Source organism: Eubalaena glacialis, chromosome 3, assembly GCF_028564815.1.
Source record: "Eubalaena glacialis isolate mEubGla1 chromosome 3, mEubGla1.1.hap2.+ XY, whole genome shotgun sequence".
NCBI classification, from domain to species: domain Eukaryota; kingdom Metazoa; phylum Chordata; class Mammalia; order Artiodactyla; family Balaenidae; genus Eubalaena; species Eubalaena glacialis.
In genome coordinates, this window is record NC_083718.1 from 162,600,594 (window position 1) to 162,618,545 (window position 17,952).

The 17,952-nt window shown below is 37.8% G+C and overlaps 1 protein-coding gene across 1 annotated transcript in view; it reads right to left on the bottom strand.

The window, feature by feature from the left end:
- The window catches only part of RLF (RLF zinc finger), a 78,534-nt gene that overhangs the window by 24,142 nt on the left and 36,440 nt on the right, over positions 1–17,952 (bottom strand). The window contains exon 5 of the mRNA XM_061186736.1: positions 13,575–13,777. Within this exon, the coding sequence (XP_061042719.1) occupies positions 13,575–13,777 (203 nt within the window). The remainder of the gene's footprint in view (positions 1–13,574; positions 13,778–17,952) is intronic.

Below are 17,952 nucleotides of genomic sequence, written 5' to 3' on the forward strand. Positions count from 1 at the left end.
CCTCAGATTGAGTAATCTCAATCGACTTCTTTCTTTTAAGTTTGCTAATTCTTTCTTCTGCTAATTCAAATCTGATGTTGAGCCTCTTCAGTGAATTAATTTCAATTATTGTACTTTTTCACTCCACAGTCTCTATTTGGTTCTTTTTTTCTATTTCTTTACTGGTATTGTCTACGTCTTGAGACATTTTTCTCATACTTTTCTTTAGTTGCTTTAGTTCTTTGAATATACAGTTAATCTTCATTATTTGCAGATTCTGTACTTATAAATTAGCCTACTTGATGAAATTTATTTTTAACCCCAAAATTCAATACTCACAGTGCTATCACAGTCATTCATGAACATGCATATAATGGCAAAAAATTTGAATCCTCTCTTGAGCATGTTCCCACCTAAGGTCAAACAAGGTGTTGCTCTGCCTTTTTGTTTCAGTTCTCATACTGTAACAAGTATCTTTTTCATGTTCTATTTAGTGCCACTCTTTAATGTTTTTGTATTTTTCATTGGTGATTTCACTGTTTAGAATAGCCCCTAGTTGTAGTGCCAAAGTGCTGCCTAATTTCCTAAGTGCAAGAGACTGTGATGTGCCTCATGGAGAAAATACATGTGTTAAATAAGTTTCATGCAGGCATGAGTTACACTGCTGTTGGCTATGAGTTCAATGTTAATAAATCAATAATATAAATTAAATAAGGTATCTTTAAACAGAAGCGCACATAAAACAAGGTTATGTATTGATCAGTTGACAAAAATTATGTGACCAGAGGCTTGCAGGAACCTAACCTTGTATTTCCCCTAGAAGCAATGGATTCAGTATAAGCTAATTCAGTGTTTGCAGTGACTATATAGAACATAACTACCACGAATTGAGTGTATTTGCAATAACTGATTTAAAGTTCCTTTTCTAGTAAATCCAGCACCTGGGCATCCTAAGTTTCTGTTAGCTGCCTTTTTCCGTGTGTATGGACTACCATATTTCTTTATAATGATAAGTGGATATTTTAAATAATATATTGTGGCAACTCTGGAAATCAGAATCTTTCACCTCTTTGGGGTTTATTATTGTTACTGTTTGTTTAGTGACTTTCTTGGAATAATTCTGTAAAGCCTGTATTCTTTGTCATGTGTGGCCACTACAGTCTCTGCTTGGTTAGCTTAATTCAAGATGTTGAATATGTTGCTTAAATGCCTTGAACAAGCAAGTCTCTCTGCTTTTGCCAAGCAGCTGTGTGTGTGTGTTGGGGAATCCTTTCAATATTTCAGTAGGCAGTTTACAGCTCTAACCTGCCCTTCATTTCCTACTTGTGCGAAGCCTCAAGGTAACCAAGAGGTGAGGGATTAAAGCCTTCTCAGGTCATTCCTTGGCAGACATACAGCACTATACATTTGTGTTACCTTCCAGAGCACTAGGAATATATCAGAGGCTTTCAAAGTCCTCTATGGACATCTTATATCCCAGTTTTTCTTTTTAATTTTTTTGTCAGTCTTTTGTTAAGCCCAACTGGTAATTCCTCCTCAGACAACTATCATGTTAAACAAGTACCAATCATTATTTTTGATAAATGCCCCGGGACAGAACTTTTGGTGGAGTGAGCTCTGAGTCAAATAAAGACAAATCCTGAGAACACAGCTTTTCAGAAAGTTGCCAAGTAGGTCAAATAGTGACAATTCTGTGGGGATGGGCTTTTGCAGAGTTCCAAAACCATTCTGCTTCCTCGGGTGGCTGCTAGGCTGCTGGTTTTCAAGGTTACTGTGAAGCTAGGGAGAGGGAAATGAGAAGTAGGGCAAGTTAAAATGCCACCAAGCTCACTGTTCTGAGATTCATGCATTTTTCTTGAATAACACTTCCTAGGATTATGGTAAGCCTTTAGTTAATTTCCAGAGTTCTGAAAAAGTTAATGCCCTCCACTCTCTGGTTTTAAATGCTGATAACTTGGAACTCAATTTCCAGCACAGACCTTTCCCCAAGCCTCACATTGTGTGAATACTGTCTGCTGTTGCTCTCCCTTGTGTCTTTTCACCTCTGTATTCCTAGTGCCTAACACAGTCTCCAGTGAATATATATTAAATGACTGGAAGGCATGCCTGTATTATTTCTTACAATAACACCTGAATCTAATATTATCTCAAAATAAAATGCCTAATTTTATGTAAGAAAGAAAAAATATCACCTCGGCTATTGCAGAGAATGAATTTTGGGGACAAGAAAAGATGCAATTAGAAGGCTTTCATAATAATCAGCAAATTAAACAGCAATGGTACAACAGGTAGCCAACTGGCATAAGAGAAGGTGGGTAGAGATGGCTTATTTGTCTTCTTAAGTTATCTTCATGCTTAGGCTAACCAAGGTAAACTAGTATTCTGGCCAGTGCCATTACTGGAATATTTTAACATTTACCTTTCTCTAGGACTATGGTTTTCAATCTAGTATTTTCCTGATCAGTTCCAGGGTATAATGCAAATAATTTATTCCTAATAATGGATTTAAAAAAACAAGCTGGTAAATGGTCTTTTCAAAAAGGAATCAAAGTGGAAGTTATCCACATAATAAGATTTCTCTCACTTGCATCCCTGAGTAGGAGAAAGGGAGGAGTCACTTAGCAAGCCTCCATTTCATGTAACCCTGGGTCTACTTTTGAGAGAATCATCCCTGTTAGGTTCATAGACATCACCTGGAAAAAAGGTTGTGCTTCTAAAAACCAGGTTTCTTTTAAACTGCAGCAATACCACAGACCAACACTATGCTATCGAGTGGTCACTTGCATGTTTCCTAAAGAAATAAATGGTCACTGATGCTTCTAGTTAAATCCTATGACTCTGAGTATCTGAGAGAAGACTGAATTGTCCTACTGAATTCTTGAAAATGACTGTGTCTAACTCTCCATGATGACCTCTCCAATATAATCATATATCAACCAAAATACCCACACATAACCCATGAAAGTAACAGCAGAGGTGAGATCCAAATATATACTAAGTTTTAGGAAGATGTCTCTTCAAAGCTATTTAAAAGAACTCTGCTTTCGGAGATAAAATACTTAAATAGGCAAATCTTCCACTTCTTCATACAGGCTTTCTACCTTTAGTGTATTTTCTGAAAGTACATCTCATTCACCATATGACCATAAGGATACATAAAGTAATATTATCGATTTTAATTTTAATTATACACTTTATTATTCCTTGTTCAGGATCCATCTTAATCTTCTTATTTAAGGTACATCTGGGGACTTCCTCGGTGGTGCATTGATTAAGAATCCGCCTGCCAATGCAGGGGACACGGGTTCGAGCCCTGGTCTGGGAAGATCCCGCATGCCACGGAGCAACTAAGCCCGTGCGCCACAACTACTGAAGCCTGCGGGCCTAGAGCCCTTGCTCTGCAACAAGAGAAGCCACCGCAATGAGAAGCCCGTGCACCGCAACAAAGAGTAGCCCCCTCTCGCCGCAACTAGAGGAAGCCCGCACACAGCAACGAAGACCCAACGCAGCCAAAAATAAATACATAAATAAATAAAAATTTAAAAAAAAAAAGGTACATCTCGAATCTCTATGCTGTTGTTTACTGTTTCTTCTACTCCCAAACTGGATTCCCAATGGGTCCTGTTTAAGTGTATTTGCTCTGTTTATCATTTATATACCTAGTGACTGTGTCAATTCCCAACAGTGTTAGACTGGTGAGTAAATTGGGTCCTGTTTGTCTTTTCCTTTCCTCATCAAGAGAAGAAGCAAGCCTTGTAACCACATTAGACACTGAAGATGCAGTTCATTCAGGGATCAAGACTGAAATGAACCACTTCTTCATCTGTGCCAAGAACTCTGCAGACAGATTTCTTGCTCTTCATAATAACAGAAGTGCTTCATGTTTAAAACATCGTTATCCTTTATACTATATGTGGGAAACTTGACCTTTGCAAAGATTTCCTCTTTCAGTAATAAAAAATATACACATAGGAAACATCCACTTGCGACACTAGGCCATGGCCAAGTCTGTAACTTTCCTTAAAATCCTTTCATATGTAGGGACTTCCCTGGCGGTCAGTGGTTAAAGACTCCACACTCCCAATGCAGGGGGCCCGGGATCTATCCCTGGTCGGGGAACTAGATCCCGCATGCCACAACTAGGAGCTGGCACGCTGCAGCTGGGGATCCCACACACCACAATGAAGATCCCTCGCGCGGCAACAAAGATCGCCTGTGCCACGGCTAAGACCTGGTGCAGCCAAATGAATGAATAAATAAATATTTTTTTTAATACTTAAAAAAAAATCCTTTCATATGTAAAATTAATAACAGTGTCATCTCATCCAATTCTAAATAAGGTATTTACAACCTAGAACTTGAGGATTCCATGGAGTTCTAAATTTTGGGTTCTGAATTCTGGCTTGAATTTCAAGCTGACCCCATCAATTAATCTTAATTGTACGTGTCTGGCTAAATCTTCCCCAGCAGAGGTTTCCTATTACACACACCCATTATTGTGATACCCACAGGTGCCAAAATATAAGTACTTTTATTCCCAGTTGTTACTCAAGTTAATTTGACTCTTCTCCTGCACTCAGCTGAAGTAGATGGCAAATGTTGTGTATACCTTTGCTGCCTTAGAACATGTGCTGATTTTAAACTCCAATTAATGAACATCTAGTGATTCACTGGTCCTTTCCCAAAGCAAATTTTTAAAGATTTCTTTAATTCTGCTCTCACTTGCAAAACAAAGCATCACTGGATAAGAGACTAATTATGATGGTACCAGTGTTCCTTTTAAAATAATTTTATGATGTGTGCCAAATATTGTCACACTGACATATTTAACAAATGAATCCCAATCATTATAAAAATATTTTAAGTTGCACCTATACATAAATGTATAACTATGAATGGAATGAAAATACCACCAAAATGTTTCCTGTTAGAACATGACTCATCAGTGTTTACCAACTAGAAGTAAGTTGTACAGTGTAAAGAGAGCTCGCCAGCGAGCCAGGAGATCTGTGTTCTAGCCTGGGCTTGGACTTAATAATTAGCTTAATGAAGGTAGGGCCTTGGAAACATTACCTCTTGGCCTCAGTCTCACCATTGGTAAATCATGGAAGGTTAGACTAAATGATACTTAATGGTTGTAATATACTAGGAAATCTGAATCTTGCATAGCAAAGGTCAGCAAACATTTTTCGTAAACACCCAGACAGAAAATATTTTCAACTGTGTGGGCCAGATGGTCTTGGTTACAGCTATTCAGCTCTGCCATAGTAGAGCAAGACCAGTCATAAACAATAAACAAATAGGCGTGACTGTGTTCCAGTAAAACTTTATTTACAAAAACAAGTAGCCGGGTGGATTTGATCCACAGACCATAGTAAATCAGATCACATTCCCAATAACCCAGGTTCCTTGCATTCTCCACAAATTTGTTGAAAGGAATTAATTCTATAACTTCAGGAAGAAATCCTGTTTTCTTGATTTGTTATTAATAAACCAGGAAAGATCCTGTACAAAGCATCCCATATCCTCCCTGTTCTCCCATACCCCCCTCTTCTTTGCCATTCTTGTCAGTAGCAGAGCACCCCCATTCTTCCAGTCTCCCAGGTCTTATGAGTCTCTTGAAGGGATCTCTGCACATTATCCCTTATTTTTGTCCTGTCAGCAAGTCCCATCCTTTCTCCTCTTGCTAACTCCAATCTCTTCTCCTAAATCTAATATATACTCTTTCTGTCTATGCTTCCTAAAACACCGTTTCAGTCATTTCACTTCCTATCTTCAAAACCTTCCTAATTTCTACTGCACTGAATCTAAGTTCAAATGCACTGGGGTTTCCAAGGCCTTACTTTTCCCCACCCAACAGGTCTTACTTCTCACAAGACCTAAACATCCACTCTCTGACCCAGGCAAGGTGTTCCCTAGTGGTTCCCTACAAAGTGCATATTCATTTCTGTGCCTTTACTACCACAGTCAGTTATCCCCAAACCATTCTTTCTACCCACCCAAACCCCACCATTATTTCAAGGTCCAACTCAAGGATCAATTTTTATAAAGCCTTATACGCCAGTCCACAAAGATATTCTCTACCTCTACACTTCTACGGAATTTAGAGGCACTCATATGGCTTAGTACTTATCTTCCTATTACTGTTTCTGGCAACCAAACTAGGCCATGTACACCCTTATGTATTTGCCAATGCCTAATACAATGCTAAAAACAAAATAGGTTTTAAATAAACAAAGGTTGAGAGATTAAAGGAAAAGTTGTTATTGTTATAGGAGAAAGAGGAATCAAATCCAAGATCTAGCATTTTTGCTTCTTCTGAATTCTTTTGGCGTATATCAGGTGCTGAGAATAACCACTACTCCATCTTATTCTGAATAAGCTTCCCAAACACATGATATTGCAGCTGTTATTAGAGGTAAGCAGTCTCCCATCTCCTTACCCTTCCCAACATTGCAAACAAATAAATTTACAGGCTTATATTTAGTCCCTACTATGTGGCTACGTATTTGTCTAGGATGTAGAGATACAGCAATGGACAAACTTACGTCCCTGTCCTTACAATGTTTTCAATCTAGTGGGAGGAAACAGAGAATAAGCAAGTATTACGTCCAGAAGTAGTGGTATGTACTATAAATAAAAAAACAGGTAGGTAAGGGGGCAGAGAGTGATGGGGGCCATTTTAGATGGATTTGTATATATTTATAATAATTGACAGGAGATATTTATTAAAGAAAAACAAGACTGAGTACGGAGAGATAAGGTATTATTTTAGGTGGGACAGTGAGGAAGGTCTTTCTGATATGGCAATATTAAGGAGAGATGTGAATGATGTAAGGGAATGAGCTATCCAAACTATCTTGTGGCAGGGCATTCCAGGGAGTGATCTAAGGCAAAACTCTAAGGTAGGAATATGTTTGGCTTGTTCAAACAACAGCAAAGACAAGAGGGCTGGAGAGGAGTGAGCGTTAAGTTGTACAAGATATAGTCAGAGATGGTTAGACAAGTAGCCAGGGGCCATGGCACACAGAATATAAAGACTTCTGGATTTATTCTAAGCAAGACAGAAAGCTATTGAGTGGTTCTGATCAAGGAAGTGACATGGCTTGATTTAAGTTTTAGAGATTATTCTGGCTACTTTGGGGAAAAATAAAATGTAGAAGGCAAGAGTGAAAGCAAGTACACCAGCTCAAAGGCTTCTAGATTCATCTTTGTATCTCCAATGCCTAAGACAGCATATGACATATAGACACTTAGGTATACACCACCTAGAATAGTATATCATCGCATATCTTTAATATTAGTGGTAGTACACCAAACTCAGGTTTGAATCTCAGCTTATCTACTTTAAGTTTTATAACCATGAACATATTACTTAATCTGAGCCTCACTTCCTTACCAAAATGGAGCTACCTAAGAGTTGTGAGAACTAAATGTGACAGTGTATACATAGCATTTAGCATAGTGCCTAATACATGGTAAAAGCTCAAAAAAGTGGTAGCTGGTTATTCTCTACCTGCCTCCTCCCCCTCCAACAATGAGAATATAGTTGGAAGGCAATTGACTTCATTTATATTTCTTCTTATTCTTTCATTAATTTTTATTTCTTAACTATTGTCTTTTTTTAAAATTAATTTTTATTGGAGTATAGTTGTTTTACAATTGACTTCATTTAGAGGAAAGCTCATAAAAACAAAACAAAGCCCTAATACCAGGAATATCAGGAGCTTAGTTATGGACATGTTAAGATGCCATTAGCCATGCAAGTCGAGATAGTGATTAGGCAGTTGAATATATGAGTCTGGAGCTCAGAGGAGAGGACTGAGCTGGAGATAAAACATCTGGGATTCAGGCCATAATTGGCATTTAAGACCGTGAGCCTAAATGAGATCACCGAGGGAATACGTGTAAATAGAAAAGAGAGGACACAAAAAGAGTCCTAGAGTAATATAACATTCAATCATCAGAGAGAGGAGGAGGAAGAGCAAGTAGAAATGAGAAAGATCAATCAGCCAGGTAGACAGAAAACCAAGAGAGTACAGTACCCTAGAAGCCAAGTGGAAAAATCTGTTAAAAGTTTAAAAGACAGAGTTAATAAGTCAGATGGAGTAAGGTGAAAACTGGGAAGTCATCGTTGGATTTTTTTCTTCCAGTTGTATTGAGATAATATTGACATACAGCACAGTATAAGTTTAAGGTGTACAGCATAATGATTTGGCTTACATACATCTTGAGGCCATTATCACAATAAGTTTAGTGAGCACCCATCATCTCGTATAGACACAAAATTAAAGAGATAGAAAAAAAACTTTTTTCTTGTGATGGGAACTCTTAGGATTGACTCTTTTAACAACTTTCATATGTAACATAGAGCAGTGTTAACTATATTTGTCATGTTGTACATTACAATCCCGGTACTTACTTATCTTATTAACTAGAAGTTTGTACTTTCTGACTGCTTTCATCCAACTCCCTGTCACTCCACTCCTCACCTCTGGTAACCACAAATCTGATCTTTTTCTATGAGATTGTTTGCTTTTGAAGTATAATTGACCTACAACAGTATGTTAGTTCCTGTTTCACAACACAGTGATTCAATGTTTCTATACATTTCAAACTGATCACCACAATAAGTCTAGTTATGCTATGTCACTATACAAAGATATTAAATAGTTATTGACTGTATTCCCCATACTATATATTTCATACACATGACTCATATATTTTGCAACTGGAAGCTTGTACCTCTTAATCTCACCCATCTATTTCTTTCCTCCTCCCTGCCCACTCTCCTCTGGCAAACACCTGTTTGTTCTCTGCATCTAGAACTCTGTTTCTATTTTAAGTTTGTTCACTTGTTTTGTTTATTTTATTTTATTTTTTTTTAAATTTATTTATTTATTTTTGGCTGTGTTGGGTCTTTGTTTCTGTGCGAGGGCTTTCTTTAGTTGTGGCGAGCGGGGGCCACTCTTCATCGCGGTGCGCGGGCCTCTCACTGTTGCGGCCTCTCTTGTTGCGGAGCACAGGCTCCAGACGCGCAGGCTCAGTAGTTGTGGCTCACGGGCCCAGTTGCTCCGCGGCATGTGGGATCTTCCCAGACCAGGGCTCGAACCCGTGTCCCCTGCATTGGCAGGCAGATTCTCAACCACTGCGCCACCAGGGAAGCCCTGTTTTGTTTATTTAGACTTCACATATAAATGAAATCATACAGCATTTGTCTTTCTCTGATTTATTTCACTTACCATAATACCCTCTAGGTCCATCCATGCTGCAAAAGGCAAGATTTCATTCCTTTTTATGGCTGAGTAATATTCCATTGCATATATGTATACGTATACGTATATGTATACACACACAATGTGAGATATATATACATATATCTCACATCTTCTTTATCCATTCATCAACTTAGGCTGCTTCACATCTTGGCTATTGTAAATAATGCTGCTATGAACATAGGGGTGCATATATCTTTTCTAATTAGTGTTTTGGTTTTCTTCAGATAAATACCCAGGAGTAGAACTGCTGGATCGTATGGTAGTTCTATTTTTTTTTTTTTGAGGAACCTCCACACTGACTCCATAGTGGCTGTGCCAATTTACATTCCCACCACCAGTGCATGAGGGTTCCCTTTTCTCCACATCCTCGCCAACACTTGTTATTTGTTGTCTTTTTGATAACAGCCATTCTGACAGGTGTGAGGTTATACCTCATTGTAGTTTTGATTCAAAGTTCCCTGATGGGGCTTCCCTGGTGGCGCAGTGGTTAAGAATCCCCCTGCCAATGCAGGGGACATGGGTTCGAGCCCTGGTCTGGGAAGATCCCACATGCCGCGGAACAACTAAGCCCATGCGCCACAACATCATTTACTGAAGAGGCTGTCTTTTCCCCACTGTATATTCTTGCCTCCTTTGTCATAGATTAATTGACCATATAAGTGTGGGTTAATTTCTGGGCTCTCTATTCTGCTCCATTGATTTAGGTGTCTTTTTTTGTGCCAGTACCACACTGTTTCGATTACTGTGGCTTTGTAGTGTAGTCTGAAGTCAGGGAACATGATACCTCCAGCTTTGTTCTTCTTTCTCAAGATTGGTTTGGCTACTCGGGATCTTTCATGTTTCCATACAAATTTTATAATTCTTTGTTCTAGTTCTATGAAAAGTGCCACTGGCATTTGATAGGGTTTGCACTTTATCTGTAGATTGTCTTGGGTATGGTCATTTTAACAATATTAATTCTTCCAATCCATGAACACAGTATATCTTTCCACCTGTTTGTGTCATCTTCAACTTCTTTCATTGGTGTCTTACAGTTTTTGGAGTACAGGTATTTTCTTCCATAGTTAGATTTATTCCTAGGTACTTTACTCTTTTTGATGCAATTGTAAATGGGACTGTTTTCTTAATTTCTCTGATAGTTCACGTTAGTGTATAGAAGTGCAACAGATTTTGTATCCTGCAGCTTTACCAAACTCATTGATGAACTCCTCTAGTTTTTTGGTGGTGTCTTTAGGATTTTCTACATATAATATCATGTCATCTGCAAACAGTGACAGTTTTACTTCTTCCTTTCCAATCTGGATTCTTTTTATTTCTTTTTCTTGTCTGACTGCCTTTGCTAGGACTTCCAATACTATGGTGAATAAAAGTGGTGAGAGTGAACATCCTTGTCTTGTTCGTGATCTTAGAGGAAATGCTTTCAGCTTTCCACCACTGAGTATGATGCTAGCTGTGGGCTTGTCAGATATGGCCCTTGTTATGTTGAGGTATGTTCCCTCTATACACACTTTTTGAGAGTTTTTATCATACATGGATGTTGAATTCTGTCAAAAGCCTTTTCTGCATCTATTGAGATAAACATATAATCTTTATTCTTCAATTTAATGTGGTATGTCACACTGATTTGTGAATACTGAACCATACGTGCATCCCTGGGATAAATCCCACTTGATCTTGGTGCATGATCCTTTTAATGTATTGTTGAATTCAGTTTGCTAATGTTTTGTTGGGAATTTTTACATGTATGTTCATCAGTGGTATTAGCCTGTAATTTTCTTTTTTCGTGGTGTCTTTATCTGGTTTTAGTATCAGGGTGATGTTGGCCTCATGTAATGAGTTTGAAGTATTCTTTCCTCTACAAGTTTTTGGAACAGTTTGAGAAGGATAGGTGTTAACTCTTCTCTAAATGTTTGGTAAATTCAACTGTGAAGCCATCTGGTCCTGGACTTTTGTTTGTTAGGAGTTTTTTAAATTACTGATTCAATTTCATTACTGGTAATTGGTCTGTTCATATTTTCTATTTCTTCCTGGTTCAGTCTTGGGAGATGGTAAATTTCTAGGAATTTGTCCATTTCTTCCAGGTTGTCCATTTTATTGGCATATAGCTGTCTGTAGTAATTTTTTATGATCTTTTGTATTTCTCTGGTGTCAGTTGTGACTTCTTTTCCATATCTGAATTTATTGATTTGGACCCTCTTTTTTTCTTGATGAGTCTGGCTAAAAGTTATCAATTTTGTTTATTTTTTCAAAGAACCAGCTCATTGAAAGTTTAACTGATCTTTTCTATTGTTTTTTTAATCTCCATTTCATTTATTTATTTATCTTTATTTTGGTTGTGCCAGGTCTTAGTTGCTGCAGGTGGGCTCCTTAGTTTCAGCTCGTGGGCTTCTTAGCTGCAGCACATGAACTCTTAGTTGCGGCATGCATGTGGGACCTAGATCCCTGACCAGGGATCAAACCTGCGTCCCCTGCACTGGAAGGCAGATTCTTAACTACTATGCCACCAGGGAAGTCCCTCATTTACTTCTCCTCTGATTCTTTACGATTTCTTCCCTACTACTAACTTTGGGTTTTGTTGGTTTTTGTTTTCGTTTTAGTTCCTTTAGGTGTAAGGTTAGGTTGTTTATTTGAGATTTTTCTTGTTTCCTGAGGATGTTATAAACCTCCCTCTTAGAACTGCTTTTGCAGGTGGATTTAGTGATGTGGTGGACTGGCACAAGTCAATGCCATATTAGAATACGTTCAAGGTGAAAAATGTTAAACAGTAAATTCAGACAATGATTCAAGAAATTACACTGAAAGGGCAGGAGAGAAATGGGGTGGTAGCTGGAAGAAGTCTTTCTCTTTTAAAAATGGAAGAAATAACAGCATAAATGCTGATGAGATAGTTACAGCAGAGGGGGAAATTGATAAATGCAGTAGAAAAAGGGAAAACTGCTGCAGCATTATACTTGAGGGGGCAAGCGCAGATGGGATCTGATACTGAAGTCAAGGGGATTGTTGGCCTTAGCAGGGGAAAACAGATATAGTTTATCCTTAGTAACAGAAGAGAAGGTGTAAATGCATAAATGCAGGTAGGTGAATAGATGTCATGGAAATTCTCTTCCAACTGTCCCAGTTTCCTCAGAGAAATAGGAAGAAAGTTCATCAGTGGAGACAGAGATGGGACAGAAGGTATTGTAGCATAGGTTTAAAGAAAAAGGAAAAAGTATGAAATAGTAATCTAAGAGAGTGGGAGAGTGAATGAACTAAAGAAACACAGTGTGACTGAATTAAAGTAAAATCAGTTGCCAGGTTATTCTCCACCTAAGTTTGGCCCCACTGGCACAGGTAAAGATACAAAACAGGTGGAGATGTAGGGCTAATGAGGATACAGGTTAGTCAAATAAGTACAATTAAGGGAGAGACCAGCAGAGGAATTGAGGGTGTATGCAAAGGAGTGCTAATAATGATTGACTATGGAAAAGCAGAGTAAGGAGAGTGAAAAGCTGATCAGACTGATAGACTGTTGGTCCTGGTGGAGTATGAATATTGAAGGGAGTAAAGTGTAAAGGTGGAGAGTTTCATTTGGAGAGTAAGATATTTACAGCTGAAATTGTCATAAAAGGTTAAGAATTACTACAGCATAGAACCAGATCCTTGGGATTCCTACATTTAACAAGAAAGTTCAGTGTAGAGGTAAAATGAGAATCCATATGTAAGACCTGAATGGCAGGTAAGAGAATTAAAGGTAGATGATGGAATATAGCCTTGGAATTCCTCATTTTCTCTGTATAATTTATCAAAAACTCTTAGAGAAAACTAATTCCAACTTTTCTAAGGAAAACAATGATTCAGGTTAAAAAAAAAAAAACCCTGTTTGTCTGCTTAATCATTGTTCAAAATGTATTCATGGTTTCTAAAGTCCTACACCTCTCTGCTTACAGAGTTAAATATATAAACTAACTTAAATAATGTTAACTGCCATTCTCTTTAGTTTATCTCTTGACACCAGTATTAATAATTTCCACATTTCCCAGAGAGAAATCATTAGTTTAAGAAGAAAAAGCAACTTTCATATTTAAAGATTTCAAAGCAAACCATCACCCAAATACATAAACATTCATCTGCATATTCTTTAATTATCTACTTTTCAAAGCCACCTACAAGACATAACTTTATATCCAATCTGTTGAACAGTTAAATATACAATTAAAGTGGTACTTTTCACACCCTGAAAAAAAATGAGTCTTGGGTTTCAGCCTGGCATACAATTATTAAAATCTATTAAATTCATAGTTAGTGTGAATGACAACAGCAGTTATTTGCTTTACTTACCTCCTTAATAGCATCTTCATTAGGAAGAATGGAACATAAGCACGTGATATAGGCTTGCTGAAAAGATGACACATTTGAAATTTCTTTAGATTCTGCACATAGTTTTGATAAAGCAGTAGCCTGGGGGATGCAGTTAGATTTCAACAAATGTTTTATTCGCATTTGCAGAAAGAAAGGTCCTTCTTGTGCAATCAATTTATTGACTAGAAAAAAGGAAAAATAAAACAGTTTGATAACATACCACATAACATATCAAGGTTGTAAAGATGAAAGTTTGATATCTTTTGTTGTTGCTTGTTTTTAGTGGACAAAAAGTCAGCTGATATAACTGGAAGTTTATTCTGATCTCAGTACTCATCTAACAGAGCAAAGAGCAAAATAAATTAATGTTGCTAATTATTCCCACATTACTTAGTAGTTTTATTTTGAATACCATACCTTTTAATAAAGCTACTACTAACATTTCATCAAAATTCATTCTTTCACCTGCTCCTCCCTCACTTTCTGATAAGGATAGTAAGGAAGAATGAAATGAACTATAAACATAAGTACAAGGCAAAAAGGCAAGTATCCTGTGTAATATTAACAACTACCACTTGTACACTTATGAGGTACCAAGCTTTAAGCTGACTGTTTTTATATACCTCTCATTTATTCTTCACACCACCACCAAGGCAAGTATTGTTATCCCCAGTTTAAGGTTAGGAAAATTAATACTCAGAGAAATTAGGTAACTTGCCAAGGATTCCAAAGCCAGTGGTGGTCTTTCCTCTAAACCAGGCATTTCTCAAAGTGTGTTCCACCGACCAAAAGACCTGAGAGATAGTCCTAGAAAAAAAAAGGATTCCTTGGTCAAATCTCTGAACAGTCCTGCAATGAAGAAAACTGTTCACTTTTATTTAACCCAATGTTTCCCAAACTGATTTGACCAGAGAACCCTTTTACACATATCATTAGCACAACGTAAAATCTACGTTCCTGGTTCAGTACACACTTTGGAAAATGCTGCTCTGAGCAGTACTCAATATTAAGCACCTGAACACCGATTTGTACAGTGTTCTGGACAAGCCCTCGATTTATAAATAGTAAATACTTAACAAGTGTGTGGCATCATTATACAGTATTATTTAAAGAACAGAGGTGGGAATATACATGTCAAGATGAGTGGCAAGCAAACAAACTGCTTTAGGTGGTTCACCTAAAACAGTGTTTCTTAAACTTGAAAGTGCCTTCTGAACCACTGGGGGAATTGTAGTAAAATGCAGATGCTAATTCAGTAGGTCTGGGATGGGACCAGATGCTAATTCAGTAGGTCTGGGATGGGACTGTGCTTTTCTAATAAGCCTCTCAGGTAAGAGCCATGCTACTAGGTCTACAGGCCACATGTGGAATAGAAATCATTAATATTAATGATAAACCACTGGGACGGTGGAGAGGGGAGGGAGAGACCACTGGCCCAATCTTAACTACATATCAGAATCAACTGTAGAGATTTTAAAATTCTCTTTTTAAAAAAAATAGGTAACACCATATATGCAAACGACACAAAATTCAAAAGGCACACCAAAAGGTATACAGTTAAAAGTTGTCTCCCTTCTACTCTGACTCCAGTCCCCTAGTCTCTCTCCCCAAGAAACAATAATCATTTCCAATTTTTTGTTTATCCTTCCAGAAACATTCTTAGTACAGAAGACATATTTCTTTTCCCACTTACTATATCATACGGGTCACTATATCATACGGGTCATTCTATCACATCACTGTACATTGAGAGCTACCTCAATACTTTTAACAAATAAGTGTTGTTCCACTGTAGGGATATAATTAATTTAACCAATCCCCTCCTGATACACTTTCAAGTTGTTTCCAATCTTTGACAACTGTCAATAATGCTACAATTTACAGTCCTGTACAGAGGCCATTTCACACATGCACGACTGTATCTATAGCAAAAATTCCTATAAGTGAAATTACTGCCAAATTAATCTCCAGAGATTGTACCAATTTACACTCCCAGCACTTATAAGTGGAAGGTGCCCGTTTCCTGTGGCACTTCAAAAAGGTCTGTATTCCAGAGCTCCAACCCTGGAGATTTTGATTTAGCAGGTAGAGCCTGGACCCTGGGGGTGTGTGTGTATGTTTTGGTTTTAAATTCCATAGATACTCTAATACACAGTCAAGGTCAAAAGGCATGGACAGAAAATAGATCATTTGCATTTGGACTTTTCCCTATTTTAGTCCCACAAGCACTAAATTCCACAAAATGAACTCACAATCATATCTCAAATAGCTCCTCGTTCCTTACTTCTATTTTCAGTAATGGTATTCTCTCAATCATAAAGAAATGAAATTTTGGCATTATCCTTCCTTGCCAACTCCTTTCCTAAGGAAATCAACTTAGTTACTGTGTCCTAGCAATTCTTTTTTAAATTCTCTCCAACCTAGTTCCTCCATATTATTTCCTGCCACATCTGTCCCCGACATCGTAAACTGGCTAATATCAGATTATGCTCTATTTATCTGCTCTACCAAGTTGTATGCATTTTCACAAATCTCACACCTGAAAACAGGCATGTTATCTATACAACCCAACCCCTTCTAAATTCCCACAGCATTTTACTTCTTTTACCACACTTAGTTTTCTCTTTAAGTGCAGTAATAAATGGTTAGAGTGTATGAAGGTTAAGATCTCTGGTTGTGGAATCACAAAACTGAGGTTGAATCATGACTCTCACATATACTAGCTGTGAGGCCCTTGGACAAATTAGTAGACCTATCTGAGCCTCAAGTTTCTTCATCTATGAAAAGGTTAGTAATATCTACCCCAAAGAGATGAAAGAATCATAATTGAAATACCAGAATGCAAGTAAGACACTGAGCACAGGGCCAGGCAGAGTAAATGCTCAATACTACTTGCTATTATTTGTCCCTGATATCCCCCTTATTACACTGTCAGCAATTTGTGTACAAATACCATGCCTTGTTAACTTTTGTATTCCCTACAGCACTAAGCACAATGCTTTATATATTACAGATGTTTAATAAAACCATGTATTTAGCAACCAATGGTTATCACTTTAATCAATCAAACACTTTTAGGGCTTCCTTGGTGGCGCAGTGGTTGAGAATCTGCCTGCCAATGCAGGGGACACGGGTTCGAGCCCTGGTCTGGGAAGATCCCACATGCCGCGGAGCAACTGGGCCCGTGAGCCACAACTACTGAGCCTGCGCGTCTGGAGCCTGTGCTCCGCAACAAGAGAGGCCGCGACAGTGAGAGGCCCGCGCACCGCGATGAAGAGAGGCCCCCGCTTGCCGCAACTGGAGAAAGTCCTCACACAGAAACGAAGACCCAACACAGCCAAAAATAAATAAATAAATAAATTAATTAATTAAAAAAAAAAAGCAAGGAACATGACTTTAAAAAAAAAAAAAAAAACTTTTAGATATCTCCTCATCTGGGCTCAGATCCTGCCTCCACAGTTTTAACTACACGGCCTTGGGCATGTGTAATCTCTTGCCTGTTTAATGGATTACAGGAGATAGAAAGCACTAATACTGTGCCCATCACATAGCAGGCACTCTATAAATCGTAGCTATTATTTCTATGAGGTAAAACTATTTTACTCAACATATTACAGCCACAGTTAAACCACTATATCAATTTTTAACACATAGATCAAACTTGCATTTTAAAAATCATTTTAAGTTATGTTAAAATCAATACTTAACTGTATTTTTAAAAAGGAAATCCATCCATACATTTCAATATTTAAAATGACATAATGAAGTGTACACTAAGATGTCTCACTCCCAACTGTGATCCCTTCTGTGTATTATTTTTTCTAAACATTTTAATACAAAAAAAATGTTTAATCATATACCCTCTCCTCCATCTAGATTCAACAACTGAACTGTTTTGCCATATTTCTTTATCTAGCTTTTCTTTTTCTCAGCCACTTAAAAGTAAGGTGCAAAGATCATGACAGTTTACCTCATATATACTTCAACATGTAAAAAATGGTAACATTTAAGGTCCAGCTAAAAATTTTGTTTTTTTCTTTTTTAACAGAAAAGAGTGTTTTTGTTTTTACTGAAGGCTCAGGTGGCACATGACAATTCATAAAATGGCTTCAGAGGTAGGTGGTAGAAGGGAAACAATGAACTGGGGTGGGAAAGAAAAACAACCAGGAAGAAGTAAGAGCTGGCTGGTTCCTTCTCAGCTTGATTTAGGGGAGGAAGTTAGTACCTCTGAACAATTAGGATGGCTCTCTTCCTTCAACCCTTGGTAGGGGAGAGAAAAAAAAGAACAAAAGGCTGCTGCTTTGGCTCTCCTGAGTCTCAAGGAAAATGGGGAAAAGCCAGTGCTTTGATGTCATGA